At 40.8% G+C, this 18,133-nt stretch overlaps 1 protein-coding gene across 1 annotated transcript in view; it reads right to left on the bottom strand.

Moving 5' to 3' along the window:
• Positions 1–18,133, bottom strand: part of ITGB6 (integrin, beta 6) — a 107,414-nt gene that overhangs the window by 44,005 nt on the left and 45,276 nt on the right. The window contains exon 8 of the mRNA XM_006879369.1: positions 576–665. Within this exon, the coding sequence (XP_006879431.1) occupies positions 576–665 (90 nt within the window). The remainder of the gene's footprint in view (positions 1–575; positions 666–18,133) is intronic.

The following is an 18,133-nucleotide window of genomic DNA, read 5'->3' as shown; positions in this document are numbered from 1 at the left end:
TAGTAACTCTGTATTCTATCCTCAGGTAGTAATAAAAAAAACTCAAGGCAAATTATATACTTAAAACATTTTTTTTCCAGTTTGTCAAAATAGAGAATCTACCAAGTGGTATTTCTGGTCACCGCTGGTGTTTTGGTGCATAGCCAAACCAACATTTGCATTTTTTCTCATGACATTATGCATGTGGGGTTGCTTTGCCACATAGCTATCTTACTTGCTGCAATCTAAACTTAATATTTTGTGGAGATGGAGAAGAGGGAAGCTTAAATATATGACTCACGGAGAAAATTAAGTAGAAACAAAATGCTCCCAAGAGATAGTACTGCTTTTGATTACTATTATAAGAGTCACTTAAACATATAATCAAGCTTATGACTTTTCTTCCATGTTTCAGGAAGAATGCGTTAAAAAAGACAGAATTTATATTGTGGCTACATTAGTGCAGAGAGACTTTTTTTGAGGGCTATTGAGTGAAGAACTCTATTGACAGTTAAGTATATATGTAAATATCCCAAACACACCTTGGTTTTAAATTCCAAAGACATACAAAAGGAGGTAAATTTAAAATTTCATACTTCATAAGCCGAGATGATCAGCTGGAGGATATTTCCAGAGTCTTGACGAAGTAGCCCAACTGTAGCTCCAGGAATAAGTTTTGCATAGTTCTGTAAACAAAAAGAATTTTTAAAAATCAACTCTTTGTTTGCTTACTCTAAGTGAGAAAGATGATGTATGTTCTGCTTTCTGGCTGTGAATTCTGGATCCATAATGCAATCCGCAGGCTATGAACAAGATCAATTCCTAATATACCTTAAAGCTAATCTGCAGGTAAATTGGAATAGATCCATATACTTCATATTTAGCTTTACCTTGTGTCTAAATGGGGGCACAGGACCAAGAACATCCCTCTGAATAGACCAAAGAGAAAAAGAATAGGACAATCGTTCACTGCTTCAGGGCAGAAAGCAGATAAAGAGCCCATAGCCCAACCCCATGGTGCCTCTAGAGCCCCAGCAGCAGAGGCTCATTTATTTATTGCTGACTCACAGACTCCAAGTCACAGTACCAACAATGGGGTTTATTAGGGGATTGAATGGGGGAGGCCAAACAATAACACCCAAAATAAGTTCAGGCTTTAGCCCAACAGTTCCAAGGCATGAATCCTCAGTTAGTCCAGGATCTCGTTTCAGTTCAGCAGTCAAATCCAAATCATCCAGCAAAGTTTGCTTCAGAATAGTTACAACCAAATCATTAAACAAGGTTTGCCTCAGAGCAATTATAAGTCAGCCTCTCCTTCAAACACCAGGCAAGAACAACCAAACCTTTAACTATGGCCAGTACAAATGCAAGAAGCTTCAGGTTACATCTTGCCACCATTTGTCCACAGAAATGCCACAGTCTCTTCACCACCAAGGTTTCACTCTCACCAGGGTCTTCACACCATAAACCTTACTTGCCTCAAGTCTTGCTGCCACAAGTCTTGCTACTCAACGTGGGAAGCACTCCTTCTCATATCCTAATCCCATAGCTGACACTGATTCACAAGACCATGCTAATTTGCAAGATCATGTGTGTGCAGTTAAGGTAGCTGGAGACTAGAGAGGATTAACTACAATGGAAAAAAAAAAAACCAACCACAAACAAACCAAAAACACAAACAAACCACCAAGCCAACTTTTAGCTAACATCACACTTTGTTACCAGAAAATGCAGCTGGTAGAGGCATAGTGTTGCCAACATATTGGGTTGCTAACTGAGAGGTTGGCAGTTCAAACCCACCAGCCAATTGCTTTGAATGAGAAACATGGGCAGTGTCCCCTGCAAATATTTATAGTCTTGGAAACTCAATGGAGGATCCCTACGAGTCAGAAACAAGTAATAGGGCTTGGGTTAGTACAAGAGAAATATTTTTCAAAATTTTAAAAGCTGTATATGCAGCAAGTTAAGGTGATTGTGAGGAAGAAATCTGTAGTGAGTAGGGGTTGGTTCAGTAAGAGTGTAGGCAAATTTAATTAAAGGGCATACAGTCTTTAACATGGATTTTATCTTAACATCAAGAAAACTAAAATCCTCACCAATGGATCAATGGAAACATCATGACAGATGAAGGAAAAAAATTGAAGTTGTCAATAATTTCATCTTAGTTTGATCCATAATCAACACCCAAGATAGCAGCAATCAGGAAATTAAAAGATGGATTGCATTGGAGAAATCTACTGCCAAAGAACATTCCAAAGTGCTAAAAAGCAATGACGTCAGTTTAAAGCCTATGTTTAGTATGCATCTGAAAGTTGGGCAATGAATAAGGATAACTGAAGAACGGATGCTCTTGACTTGTGGTGTTGGAGAAGAGTACGTAATATCTTCTGGATTGTCAGAAGAATAATCAAGTTCGTCTTGAAGGAAGTACAACTAGGACGCTCATTAAAGGCAAAGATGGTGGTACGGTACAGGCATGTCACAAGGAAAGCCTAGTCTCTGGAATAAGGCATCATGCTGGGAAAGAGGATAAGAGATAGACCCTTGATATGGATTGACACACTGACTACAACAATGGGTTTGAGCATGGTGATTTTAAGGATAGTGCAGAATAGAACAAAGTAAAGATCTGTTGTTCATATGGTCACTATGAGTCATAGTCAACTCAATGGCACCTAACAAACAACATAACCACAAAATGCAAATAGGAGTGCAGGGAACATAAACTGGGTGTTTGTAACCCAGGAACTGCGGCATCTGATAATGAATAGCATCTCCCTTTGAATCTGCAACTCTAACATCTGAGCTACTTCCTGCACTCAGGTGGAGAACAGACTGGCCCTAGTTGCCACCAGGGAAATCTAGTGTCTGTGACTGCATGAGTGCAGGGCAGTTATTTATGTCATGACTGGAAGGAATCTGGTCTCACATAATAATAACATTTATATAACATCTTCCATTTACAGAGCATCTTGTGTCTAGGGGTTTCCAGCATGCTTCCAGGAACTATTTATTCTCTTTTTGTAATGTTCAGAAAGTAAGGCTCCACACATCCAGATAGGCACCAGGTCATGCTGAATGTCCAGAGGCCTTAATAAGCAATCACTCGGTGGGAAAAGAAGTTATTCTGATGCTTGCTGTTAACTCTCTCTTGCTTGCAAGTCATGAAGACTCCTTTTGGGCCCAGCACTATGGCAGCACTGTCCTGGAAGTGGCTGGAATTGATCTTCACTACAATATGACTGTGAACCCTGGTGGCCTACTGGCAAGAAGCTGTGCTGCAATCCTAAAGGCATGCAGTTCAAATCCACTAGTTGCAATGCGGAAGAAAGATGGGCACTCTCCTCCTGTGTGATTAACTGCCTCTGAAAATCAACCAGAGGGTCAGCTATGGGTTGGTTCCGATTCTATGGTACACAACAACAAGAGCATAGTGCAACTGGGCAAATCTCAACAGTACCCATTCTTCATCTATTGCTTCTTTGAGATGTTCCAACCAGAAGATATCACAGTGTTATATCATGAAAGCTGTGGTATTCAGCTTGGTCAGGGAAAAAGCTTTTGTAAAGAAGAAATTTTCCAGAGGGTTCAAAATTCTCACATTTTTCTCTCACTGAACAGCCTATGAGTTCCAACTACTGACCATTTGGTGGTCGTGGTGATAGTGGTCGTAGGCCAGTGAGTTGGAAACAATTCATAGCTGCCCCACGAGCAGGTTTTGGTCATCACTGTGCTGTGGTTTAAAAAGGAGAAAACAGTTTAAAAGCAATATATTATAAGGCATTATGATTATCATAAGAGTCCAGAATGAAGGTTGCAGAGTGGAGTATAGTCGGGGTGGGGGTGGGGAGGTGCAAGGGGATTGTATACCAATGAAGGAATTTTTCTTTTACTTTTCAAAGAGAAGAGTGAACTGGGGGTTTGGGGGCGGGGGCGGGTAGAAAAGTGCAACAGTGAATGAATGGAAATCCAAAATCTCTGTAAATGTTCATTGACATTAATTTTTTAAAAAAGCAAGCTCCCATACTTTTCAAACTTTTAAAATGATCACTTCCAAACAAAGGAAGCTGGTGGCACAAGCAGTTATAGATTGGGTGCTAACTGAAAGGTTGGTGGTTCAAATCCACCCAGTGGAACTGTGGAAGAAAGTCCTAGCAATTGGATTCCTTTGTAAAGATCCAATAGTCAAAGTCAATTCACCAGAAGTGACCCTCCATAGCTGACCTTCCAACAGGTTTTTCAGAAGCTGTAAAATCACACAGGAGGAGAATGCCTATATTCCTCCCAAGAAGCAGCTGGTGGATTTGAACCGAATGCTTTGGGTTGTCAGCACAGTTCCTTACCCACTAGGAAACAAGGCTTTCTTTCCAAAGATTATGGTCAAGAAAAGCTTATGAAGCACAGTTCACACCACTGTAATATATGAGCTGTGACACCATGGCAATCAACCATAACAAGAACATTGTGAAACAAAAAGTTTTCTAAAATGTAGAACACACATCCCTGACATTTCAAAGAATCCCAAGCATACTTTGACTTTCTTTTTTTAAATATTATATTGGTTTGCATACAAAGTTCGTATATATCATTTTGCACTATCCTTCATTCACATTGTGTTTCATTACTTTGACTTTCTTTCCTTCAAGAATTAGTCATGTTTACCAGTATTTATTATTGTGCTATAATCATCAGTTGTTGTTGTTGTTGCTGTTGTGTGCCGTCAAGTTGGAACTGACCCATAGTTGACAGTTGACCCTCCAGCGGGTTTTCAGAGACAGTAAATCACACTGGAGGAGATTGTCCATCCTTCTCTTGCAGAGCAATTTGTGCGTTCAAACGGTGTGCATTTGGGATTGCAGTACAGAGGTTTCTGAAATCCAGAGAGGTTGATTCCTTACCGAGTGGGACCCTGGCTGCTTGGCATTTACTTCTTGTTTTGCTGTTGCTGTTGTCTGTGTTAATAGTTTGTACCTTCTCCTTGTTAGCTGCCATGCATCACTTGCCTGCTGATATATTCATTTAGTCTTTCACTGCTGCGCTCAATAACATCGATCATGCTGGTGTGATATGTTGTACTACATCAAGAGCAGACAACTCTTCTTTGTCAGTGGTGTTCTTCTAAGATGCTCTGTATTGGAAAATCAGATGACTGAGTTTATTAAAATTGGATCTTGAAAAAAGAGTAAATAAACTTTGAGTGAAGGATTTAGGGCATCTCCTAAAATTCAAGCATACTAATGCCCAATTTTATTCCAAAGAGAATTTTAGTAGCATAAAAAAATGCACAAAGCTACTTTAGAATTATAATTCTCATTAGTTATATGGTTGTTGTTAGGTGTTGTTGAGTCAACTATGATTCATAGGGACCCTATGAATTAATTAACCTGGTGATATTAAATAAAGAAATAAAATTAGTCACTCTAAATAAATCAATCAGGATAAGAGAAACCAAAGAGAAGAGAGTAAACGAAGCCAGGGTGAGATGAGAACACAGATTACATGTGGGAAGTCCTGGGGAAACTTCTAGAAGTGAGTACTTCTGGATGAGTTCTAGTTTTACATCTCCTGCACAGATAAGTTGGTGATTTGAACCCACCTAGAGGCATGATGGAAGAAAGACCTTATGATCTGATGATGAAAGGTCTCACTCATTGCCATGGACTTGAGCTTTCAGGGCCTATAAATGGCATGGAAGGAGACTGCCCATCTTTCTCCTACAGAGTAGCTGGTGGATTTGCATAGCCTGCCTTTGAGTTGGCAGAGAAACTCCTTATCACTAGACCACCAGAACTCCCTGACAAGCTACAGCCATAAAGCCCCGGCTCTCAGCTGGTACACATGGCTTGCCAGGAGTTGGAATTGACTTGATGGCAAATATTTTAGTCTGGAAAAATGAGTTCTTCATTTTAACTTGTGGGGTTTGTAATTTTTTTACTTATGTCAATGTTCATGGTGGTGTGTAAACTTGATGCAAGTGGAAACTTGAATTCTTCAGTGTGTCTGATGTTGCTCTGCCTTTACATCAGGTTTTATTATTGAGTAGTCAAAAAACCCACAAAATGTCCCTCACTTTTCGTCCACGCCCCATGTCACTGTCTGTGGCCCCATTCCATGTCTCTGAGTCAAGTAAAACGTGTAAAACTCTGGGAACACACTGCTTCATCGACCTACCTTTCCAAACAAATGTTGTCAAATAAACACATGTTACAAATAGGCCGTGAAGCGTGAGACCTGTGGTTAACAGTGAATACCTGAATAGGAACTTGGATTGCACTCAAGTGGAGCAGGAATGTGTGTAAATGTGACTGATCCCAGAAGACTAAAGAGATCTTTAGAGCTTGACAAAGAAAGGGTTAGATTGTTTTGAAAAATAATTTCAAGGCTCTTAGCTTGAGGGCATTACCAGCATATAAATGTAGTATAAATGGTCAACATGCTTGGCTGAAAAAAAAAAAAAGTAGGAGCTTGGAGCCTATCCAGGGGTACCTCAGAAGAAAGATCTGGCAGTATACTTTTAAAGAGCAAGTTACTGACAATCCTGCAGCACACAATTGTATTCTGACTCCCATGGGGTCTCAATGAGTTAGAATCTAATCAACGGCAACTGGTGGCTATGCCCAAGACCAAAGTGGATTGAGTATTTTCTACAAGGCCCATTGTTGTCCTTGTTGTTGTTAGATGCCATCAAATCAACTACAACCTAATAAATGACAATACGAACCTTGCCCAGTTCTGCACGTGGCTCACCACCTACATCATGCTCGAACCCATTGTTTGCTATCGTGTCAGTTCATTTCATTGAGGTTTGTCCTCTCTTTCTTTGACCTTCCTTTGATCTTTCCCAATATTGTATCTTCTTCCATAGACCTCCTGACAGCATGCTCAAAGTATGTGAGACACAGTTTCTTTTAGCTTTTCCTCTAAGGAACATCCCAGTTGCATTTCCTCCAAGACATTTGTTTATTCTTTTTTTATTCATATATTCACTACTCTCCTCCAATCCCATAATTCAAAGGCATTCTTTCTTTAGTCATCCTAGTTTGTTGTCCAGCTTTCAGATGTATAGGAAACAAGTGAAAATACCACGACTTGCATCAGGTGCACCTTAGTCTTTAAAGGGAGGTTCTTGGCAGCAGATTTTCCCAGTGCAACGTATCTTTTGCTTTCTTGACTCTTGCTGCCATGGGTGTTGATTGTGGGTCTAAGTAAAATGAAATTGGTGACAGCTTCAGTCTTCTTTCCATCTATCATGATGTTGCTTATTGGTCCAATGGTGAGGAATAACACTTGGAGGAGTCTCTAAATTTTTTATTAATTCTTGACTGACGAAGTGAACTCCATCCGTGCCCTAAAGCATACTTATGACCCTGTATGTGGTATGATATTAGTATTGGCTATCAGGAGTGGTGGCTATAACATGAATCACATTGGCCAATACTAGAGTGAAGGAGTTAAGGAGTTGGCAGCCAGAAGCCGTACCCAGGGATAATACCACCAATTGTGAGGAGGAAAACTAGCAATTAATTTCTGGCTGCTGACTCCCCCAAAACCATTTCAAATCACTATCTATAAACATAGAAAAGTTGGCTTCCTGGTCTCACATTGTAAAAAAAAAACACTGCTCTTTAAATCTTGTATTATGATTACTTTAAATATTATGTATCCAATGCCTGCCTTTCATTAAATCCCTAAAGTGCTATTATAAATCGTCATGATTAAACATGTTTAATGTTAGAGAAAAGATAATTCTGCATGCCTGGATATGATGAATGATAGCACTGTGATGCTGAGAGATCACTCCTGGATATTAGAAATGGTGAATTCTGTAAACACGACACTGCAGGAACTGGTTAGAGATGCAAACCTGGGCTTCAATTTCTCAGGCTTCGCCTCTCTGTTAGCTGTTCAAGGATTAGCCTAATTATGGCTTTTCTCCCTTGCTGCCTCCACTACTCCCAGGGGTTTCTAGAGTTACTCTCTCACTCATGTTTGCAAGGTTGATTTTTTTTTCTGATTGCCTTGGTTTGCTTAGCTTTTCTTCTAGTTCTGTTTATTGGGTTTCTCTGTACTCATTTCAGAACACAATTCTTTATCCAATAGTATGGATTTGCTCCTTGGGAACCTCTTCTGTGTTAGGAAGCAGGGTGAGAAATGATCAGGATCATTCTGCAGACACGTATCACCGATACACTGGGAAGTGCCTGATTCATACCTGCAAACCTGTGTTCTAAGAGAGCACAGTTTCAGTGCCTGCCTCCCAGGGTCTGCTCACTGGAGCCACCTGTCAGGTGTGCATTCCTGCTGGGCTCAGGGGAGAAAAACGCAGACACATACCTGCTTAACCAGCCCACTTTGGACAGGCTGCACTTGGCTTTCCTTTCAAAGAGACACAAGCTCAGAACCTTGGCAGACCCTCCTCTGCTACTTTGGTGATATTTTTGTGCTCTTATCTCTAGAAAGGACAGCTCCTGGCATAATCTTTGGTCCTGTTTGAAGGCACTTTCTGGTCAGTTAGCTCCTCATCTTCCTGTCCAAGAAGTTCAGAGTTAACTGCAACCTTAAAGGAGATTTTGATTTGGTTTCCTCCTTGGATCATGAATTTACTCCATGGGTCTCTAAATGCTTCTGTCCTGTTCTTGTGACATTTTAGCTATGGTCTCAAGGACACCTTAGAGCTCCTTAACTATCATTTCATATACTACAAAGTGTTGGGTTTTGCTGGTTTCTATCAGACTAGTAAGCCTGGCCATTTTTGGGGTTTTATATTTTGTTGCACCTTTTCCTCCCATTCTGTCCAGGTCCCTGTACTGTGATCCCCTTTGGACTGGTCAGCAGAGGCAGCTGGACATTATCTGGCTCTGGCTCATGGATGTGGAGGTTTGAGAAGTCCATTAGTCCTGCAGACTAATAGTTTCTATGTGTCTTTGATTGTTATCCCTCTTTGTTCCAGACAGATAATAAAACAATAGTTCCACTTGAGATGGCTATTCCTACTCACCAACTAGGACATTGAACAGTGTCTCTGTGGTAATGCCAATTGATCTTGATGTCCTCTAAGATTATGATCTTGATATTTTGGACTAGTTAACTTATTCCTCCAGAGTATATTTGGTTATACCAAAGAAGTTTATATAAATTTCCCCCCTCTTGACTCTCCTGTATACGTGAATTTTTTTTCTCACTGCCACTGAATCAGAACTGACTCAAAGATAACCCTCCACTGGTTTATGAAGCTATAAACTGCTTATCTCTCTCCTGTGGGGTTGCTGGTAGAGAAAAACCACCGCAGAAGTGTAACCTTAGGTCAGCAAGGTAACACAGATGGACCAAGTCATCAGAGCTCTTCTACACATAGATATGTTTACATCATATACAAATACACACGTAGAAATATCACCTGCCGAACCTATGTATGGTCATAGACATAGTCCCTTTGACCTCCTCCTATCTATTTGTCTTGCCTGTTGCCTCTGTATTCACTTGGAGATTGATACTAGTTATTGCTGATACTGCAGGTTTGCTTATGTGATAAGCATTTACTTTTGTTTGTACTCCTTGTGTACTTGTCCATGTACTCTTTCTTTAGTGATATTATGTCAATCATCTCCTTATTATATGTTGTTTTTTCTTTCACCCAATTTATTTTTTGTTTACTATCTAGCACATGTGTATGTGTTTTGTCAATGTTTTTGACCAAAGAAAAATTGGTGTCTCTGAACTGCAGTGTTGGCAAAGGATATTGGATATACCAGGGACTGCCAAAAGAACAAGCAAATCTGTCTTCGAAGGAGCAAAGCCTGAGTGCTCCTTAGAAGCAGGAGTGGTGGGATTTCGTGCCACAGACTTTGAGATGCCAGCCCCTGAGAAGGGCAGCATGCTTGGAAAAGAGGAGAGTCAGTGAAAGAGAGGAAAATCCTCAAGGAGATGGATCGACACAGTTGACTGCAACAATGGGCTTCAGAACAGCAGAGAGTAAGTTTGGCCCCAGATCAGGCCCAGTTTTACTCTGTTGTGTGTAAGGCTGTCATGAGTCAGCGTCTACTGGGCGGCACTTAATTGTCTAGTTATTCACTTTTCCTTCCTTTTCTCTCCCCTCCCATACCTGAATGTTCCCCATCAAAGCGTCTTCCTTTCTGTAAACCTTCCTTCAGCCAGGAGCATTTTAATTTAAGAATTTGTGAAACCAAGTATTTAGAGCAACCTGTTACCTGTTATTTACCTACAAGGTGTAATCAATGTCTACCTGAATCCCATCCACCTGGATAGGGAACCAGGGAAGGTGCACAGGTGGGCAGCTGCCTCTGCTGCCACAGTTACATATCACCTGTCTCTTTCCTCTTCCTCACGAGCTGGTCCTGGGAACAAGCGGTCCTCACGAAGTACAGGCATATGGCCTGAGAACAGGATCAAGTCTTCCTGACACTCAAACACTCCCTGTTCTTTCAACACCTGCATCTTCAGAAGCTCCAGGTTACTTGAGAGTCTCTTGTTGGGGCTCTGGGACAATCTCATGTGTGGCCACGATTCAGGGAGAGGGAACCTCATTATTCTATGTCTCCCCAGTTCCACACAGCTCATCGTTCTGTGCAGGGAGCCTGCAATGAAGCGAGAGCTAGAGGTGGCCAGACTCAACACCCTCCCTTCACCTGGGAAAAGAATAACTCTTGCTCTTATTTGTACCCAGTATCATGCTTACCACTTTGTAAGTGATATGTCTTTCACTCTTCAGAGCAGCTGTGTTATTTAGGTGCCAATGCTGAGCCTGTCTTGCTGCCACTGTTTTTGTCAAATTTTCTGGAACTTTACTTATAATACGTGAAATTGTATTTGTGAACCTGAAGTAGTTTTGGGGTTTTTTTCTAAAAAAGAAAATTTAAAAACCCATCTGACGTCATAATAAAAAAATAGAAGGAGGAGAAAGTGATGCTTCTGCTCAGTCACTAATATTGTTACAATTCAATATAGATTTTGCAAAATACTTTCTAGTTTTCATAGAATTTAAGCAATAATAAACTTAAGCTGTTTACAATCATATTTATCACATTTTATTCTGTGCTTGAAAACTGATAATAATCATTTCTAAGTGGCCTTGTGGGTAAAGAGTTGTGCTGCCAACCCAAAGACAGGTGATTTGAATCTGCCAGGTGCTCTGAGGGAGAAGGATGGGCCATCTCCTCCCATGCGATTTACAGCCTCTGGAAACCTGCTGGAAGGTCAGCTATGAGTTGGTCCCAACTCAGTGAAGATGAGATGGTGAAGTTTTTGATATGGGCTGGTTTGGGAGCTGGTTCATGGGGGTGGGGCAGCAGTGGGGAGCAACAGGAAGAATTAGTGCACTGGATAAGACCAGCTCTGGTGAGGCCACTGCCCTACCTACCCTCTGCTGTAGAGCCAGACCTGTTCACTAGACCACCAGGGGTAGGTTCCTGGAAGTGGTTAATCCCAGGCTTGTAACTATAATTGGCAAACCTGGCACAGGTTAATGAGATAGTCCAAATACTGGGCTAGGTTTCTTTTGATTTCTTTAACCATATGCTATTGTTAGTTGATACACAATGGGATGAAATACTATCAGATCCTGTACCATTCCCATAACAGCTTGCTCATCGAATGGACCTGAGCCACAGGGTTTCTGTTGGTTGATCTTTGGAAGCAGATGACCAGGTCTTTCTTCCTACTTCATCTGCTGAGACCTGTTTGGCATCACAGTAGCATGCAAACCTCTGCTGATGGCTGTGCATGATGTGCAGGGTCAAAATAGAATGCAGGTCTCCCACATGGAAACTGAAAATTCTATCCCTTACCCACACTGTCCTCCTTTACATTTCAGACTCTTGACAAGATGAAGTTACACAGTGGTTGTAACAATGGTCTTGAGTATACCAGGGGTGGTGAGGATAGCACAGGATAGGACAGAGGTCAGATCTGTTGTTCATCGGGTGGCTATGAGTCATAGTTGACTCAATGACACAAACAACCCTCAGTTTTAACTGGAGAGCCTAGTACCTTGGATTGTAAGTGAAAGAAGCAGGTCTCAACACTAAATCCCTGCTTGCTGGACCCCATCAGGGCAATGGTGGGCCATGCCAGGATCTGGTGCACATGTCAACAAAACATCTAGAGTGATATTTTCATTAGAAAGATAACAATGCCCGATATTTATATTACTGTTGTTAAAATGCTGTTGCATTGGAACAGTCTCTTCCCTGACGCTCCAGTGGGTTTTCAGGGATAGCAGATCACGTGGGAGGAGTCTGTGCATTTTCATAGCTGACCCTGCTGTGGGCTTTTAGGGTGAGTAAATTGCATGGGAAGAGACTGTCCATCTTTCACCTGCAGAAGCATCTGTTGGACTCGAATTGCCTGCCTTTGGCTTTGTAACACAATTCCTTATGACTAGGCCCTTAGAGCTCTTGTAACAATTTATATAGAGAATCTTATAGATGATAGGACATGTTCCTACTCAAGGATAAAAAAGAATGATGAGAAAGAACTGTGGCTATAATCACTTTCAAACTGAAAGACCGTATCTTGAAAGAAATGTAGGACGTAGGGAAAACATAGAGGCAAAAGTTAATTTCCTGGGGCCCATACTGTGCTATTTACTTGGTCAAAGGAAAGCAGCTCTTTGCTGGCAAAACCTTACTTTTGTCAAGTGGTACGCTGCATCCAGAGCTGGAGGCAGGCCGGGCTGTTGCAATAAGCCCTTCTTCTGAAGGCACCCAGCAAGCTGTCTATCCATGAGGTCTTTCTTTCCTGTGGGGTTTTATTCCTCTCGTTCTCATGTTCATTATCAGTAAATGCGGGGCTCCCAGTTTTATGCAAAAATTCACCTCCAGGCTTGTCTGTGTTACTAGGACACCTAAGATTCCAAGAAGAACATGTAATTGTCTCTGGCACAAGGGTGGCATGAATGCCTGTCTCCGGGTTGCATGATATCTACTTTGCCTTCAGGCTTTCAATTGTCAGCATTCCACAGCCAGCCAGGTAGGGATGGGAGTGTGCTAATTAGATCAAGTGCTTGATCTTGAAGCCTGTGTGTGCAATGGCGTGGTAGTCAGCTTTGGAACTTTTTAGCACTACCTGTCTTTCCCCTAGTCTGCCCCCGAATGTAATTATCTTGTCAGCCAAGAAGCTGCACTGCACAGCTGAGTGAGGACTCTGCAGCAGCCCCAGAGTGATAAGGGAAGACAAATGGACCCACAGTGCGTGACTGTTGGGAGACAAACAAACTCACAGAGAGACCTTCCAGAATGGAGGCATCCAGAACAAAGAGGCATCCTGGGGTATATGTTACTGAGGAAACTTCAGATCTTCTCTTAATAAGATTACCCTGCCTTCTGAGAGGGTTCACAAACCTTCCCTGGCAAATGCAAGTCCTGGAGCCTTAAAAAGCTCTTTTTGAAATAGGAAGTGAGGTGGAGTTCAGTAGCAGCCCATTACAGGCTTTGGCTTTGGGCACCTAAGGGCAGTATGATAAAACCTTGAAGGAGGACTAGTGGGAATTTACGGAAATGATAAGAAGATAGAAAGCAGGTATACCTGTGAAGAGTGTGACGCTGGATGCAGATTCTCCCACCCCAGCCCAGAACTCCTAAATCAAAATTTACATTTCAGCAAGCCACACCCCACCCCACCTCAAATAGCAGAAGAATTTTAAGAGAACACTGATGGCTCCATCTCCACCAGAGGGACATGGATTTAATGACATCAAGTGTGCTCTGGACATTTGGATTTCTAAAAAGCTCCTGAGGGAGGGGAGCTCTGGTGGCCTAGTGGCAAGAAGCTGCACTGCAATCCCAGAGGTGCATGGTTCGAATCCACCAGATGCTCTGCCGGGAAAGGAGAGACAATCTCCTCCTGTACCAGTCAGATCCGATTTGATGGTACACAGACACACAAAATAATAATAAAATAAAATAAAATTTTAAAAAAAAAAAAAGCTCCCGAGGTGAGTCTAATGAACAGCAAAGTGTGAGGATCCCTGTTATAGAACAATGTGTCCAGGAGGAGTTTGGACAATTTAAAAATTAGAGGCATTCTCATTTAAACCTTTATATCCATAACTTATACAGGACTTAGTGTAGGTAGATTGGCCTTTTTCTGTTAATAAAACACATGAATTCTGTCCTGCCTCAGGGCCTTTGCACATGAGTGGTCCTCTTGAAATCTCAATCTCCAATTTGTGCCTCATTAGCCTCTCATGAAAGGAGCTTTCTTCGTATAGTATATCCAAGTAAGGTTTTACTCTCTCCCCTTACACTCCTGAGTGTTGTTATATGCCATTCTTTTCTATTTTGTTGAAAGCTACTAAAAGTTGTAATTATATGCGTCCATTACACATTTCTTAAGTATTTTTCCTCCACTAAATTATAAACCCCAAGGGAAGCAAATAGGCATGTTTTTCATTCCTCACTATATTCTCACTGTCTAGTTTAGAGCTTGGCATGTGAAAGCACATAATTTGTAGAATAAATGGCTTGTGGATCATATTTGCCTGCATTTGTAAAAGGAGAGCTCTTGTGGCCCATTATGGAGCTCTGGTAACCTAATGGTAAGAAGCTGCACTGCAATCTCAAAGGCCCATGTTTCACATCCACCAGCTGCTCTATGAAAGAAGCGTGGGCATTCTCCTCCTATGTGATTCATAGCCTCTGAAAACCTGCTGGAGGGTCAGCTATGAGTCAGTTCTGATTCAAAGGAACACACAACAACAGTGGCTTAATAGAAAAGGGTTGTGCTGCCTACCCAAAAGCATGCAGTTCAAATCCACCAGCTGCTTGACAGGAGAAAAAAGGAAAAATCTTCTTTCATGCAATTTACAGTCTGAAAACCTGCTGAAGCACCAGCTATGAGTTGGTTCCAACAGCAAAGAGTTGAGTTTTTCATACATAACTATGCTCATCATGGTTGCTCTCCTGCTACAATAGATTGTTATTGTTGTTGTTAAGTGCCATTGAGTTGTAGATGACTCACAGTGACCCTATGAACAAAAGACCTGAACACTTGTATAACTTTCATCCTTTCTCCAAGTTCATAGGCTTTCCAGAGGCAAGCTATTTCAGAAGTGGATGCCATTCCTGCTCCCAAACTTATTTTAATCAGAAAGCTCCACCAAACACTGTCCACCATAGGTAACCATTCTCACATTTGACGTATCAAGTGCCACTATGTTTAGCATTATAGCATCCACAAGTTATCTCTGTACAGCAAATGGACAGACCAGTGTTATACCGCTTACAAGAATATTTGACCAAAACCATTTAAAACCAGGCCTAAGGGCTGCAGATTAAAATTACTCACCTTTGGCTTGGTAACATAATGTTCTATCTACTAGGCCAACAGAGCTCTAAGTTGTTGTAAGGTGCTGTCGAGTCATAGATGACTCATAGCGACCCTATGAATGAAAGACCTGAACACTTGTATAACTTTTATCATTTCTCCAAGTTCACAGGGTTTCTGGAGGCAAGCTGTTTCTAAAGTGGATGCAACTCCTCTTCCGAGCTTGTTTTAATGCGGAGCTCCACCAAACACTGTCCACCATTGGTAACTATTATTGCATTTGACATATCAGTGTCACAGTGTTTAGCATCACAGCAACCACAAGTTACCTCTGTACAGCAAATGGACAGACCAGTGCAAGATAAAGGCCATATTGCCAACAATCTTAAATGACTCTCATATTGTTGTTCTTTTGAGCAATCTAGTCAAAACTGACTCATAGCTAACCTCGCAGCAGGTTTTTAGAGACAGTAAATCACAAAGAAGGAGATTACCCATCTTTCTACCTCAGAGTAGTTGGTGGATTTGAGCTGTGAGGCTCGGGGTTGGCAGTACAGCTTCTTATCACTAGCCCCTCAGCACTCCCTAAATTTCTCTTCTAAATAAAGCTTTTTGATAAAATATAGGACATTATGTTAAATTTTAATTTTAGAGCAACAACGAGTTAATTTTTTATAAACATGTCTCAAATATTGCATGGGACAAAATTATACAACATTATTTACTGTTTATTTACAATTCAAATGTAATTGGACATCATGGGATGGGGTGGGTGTTATTGTTGTTGCTAAATATGGCAACTCTCTAGAAATCAGAGTTAATGAATAAAGATGAATAAAGTGTGTCCAAACAGTGTAAATCTTGAAGAACTCAAGAAATAGCTTCCAAATTTTCAGTTTACTTTTTCAACATTCAACACTGCAGAGGCAACAGAATATTATTTTCTAATTGATACTTGGAAGCAGGAGTGGCATCCACTTCTAAACAACATGCCTCTGGACACTACAAATTGTGGTAAATGTTGATAGTTATAGAAAGGCTTCAGGCCTTTTAGTTCATAGGGTCACTATGAGTCATGCTCAACTCAACGGAGATCAACAATAACTGATACCAACCTACAGTATTTAGGGGCTCCTTTAGATGATTAAACTCAAAATTTTAAAAACAAATGTACCCCCAAAATGTTCTTATGTCCTCAGAGCTATCCTTTAACTTGGGCTCTTGTGGCTAGCGCTCACATGTCATTGTTGTTAAGGCTGGGCCACTTGGAAGAGGCTTGAATGAAGGAACTTCTGTTCACGGAGATCTGTGTGAGGGTTTTTCCCCTTTAAACTTATGCTGTCATTTTGGCAGGCCTTACAGACACCCACTATCAAGAGTGGGATAATGGGAAGGGTTTTCAGAGACTGGATGAAGAGCTAAACCAAGCAGAGCCATTGACTTCTCTGGGGCCCAGAGAAACTTCTAGAAGGGCAATGACACAGCTTTTAGCTCTTTGTGGTATAAGGCGAGGCCTTTGAAAAAACTGAATTTGTTCACTAATTTCAGAGCCCTCAAAAAAGGGGCCATTTTAAGTTGGAGAAAACAGATACTGGAAATAAGTTGTGGTCTCACATTAAAATTTCTCACATGGATAAATGACACTGATTTCATCTAATGTGACAGTCAATAAAAGCAATGGTTCAATGCGTTACTAAATGCAATTGAATTTTTATGTTATTATACGTTATAAATATATAAACCTATTAAACCTACCCATACTTAAAATATATACCATGGTGTCATTATTTTAAAAAATAAATATATGCAAAGAATAAAAGACACCAGGACATATTCTAAACTGTCAACGTGGTTAATAATGCCTGCATGGGAAGTTTATGTGTGATCTTTATCGTGTTCTTTGCACTTTTCTGCATTTCTTTTTCTCTTTTGAAAGGGGCATATTAATTTATAATTAGAAAAAGAATAAAATATTCTCTTTATTTTTGGCAACATTTTCATATTGCTGGTGGGAAAGAAACTTGTACAATCACTTTGGAGAACAAGTTGGACAAACTCAGTGGAATAGAAACTGCCATTCTCTCATAATCCAAGGACTTCACTATTAGACATGGATTGTCAATTGAGAGTATGTATCCTTGAGAGACTATCTATAGTAATGGAACAGAATAAACTAGAGTTATAACTATCTATATGTTGAGGATTCTCCTTCTCAGGGTCGCTATGAGTCGCCTGAGACTCGAAGGCACTTAACAACAACAATGACTAGGATTCAAAATCATAATATATCTGACAAGATACAGACTAGAAGATAATATCTCAGAAAAACAAATACCTGGGAAAAGACCTATAACTAAGATACACAAACAACACCCAAAACTCAGCAATATAATCAAATCAATAGCCCAACTACAAAATGGTCAAAATATCTGAACAGATACTTCACCAAAGGAGACATTCCAATGACAAACATGAAAACGTGGTCAATATCATATGTCTTTATTATTGCTGTCCTTAGGTGCTATCCTCTCTGACTCACAGAGACCCTACTTACAACAGAAAGGAACTCTGCCCAGTCCTGCATCATCTTCACAATCTCTGCTGTGCTTCAACCAATTGTTGCACCCTCTATGCCAATCCATTTCACTGAGGGTCTTCCTCTCCTTCCAATTATGATGCCTTTTCCTTAAGACTGCTCCCCTCCCAACAGACAACATAACCAAAGTATATGAGATGAAACATCACTACCCTTGCTCTGAAGGACTTTTCTGGCTATACTTAGGACAGATTTGTTTGTTCTTTTGGCTATTGTTGTTGTTGTTATTGGAAGGTACCATCAAGTCAAGTATGACCCACTGAAAGACTATGAACA

This window comes from Elephantulus edwardii, unplaced genomic scaffold, assembly GCF_000299155.1.
Source record: "Elephantulus edwardii isolate Elephantulus edwardi_28Jun2011 unplaced genomic scaffold, EleEdw1.0 scaffold00003, whole genome shotgun sequence".
NCBI lineage: Eukaryota > Metazoa > Chordata > Mammalia > Macroscelidea > Macroscelididae > Elephantulus > Elephantulus edwardii.
This window is presented reverse-complemented; position numbering and strand designations above follow the sequence as displayed.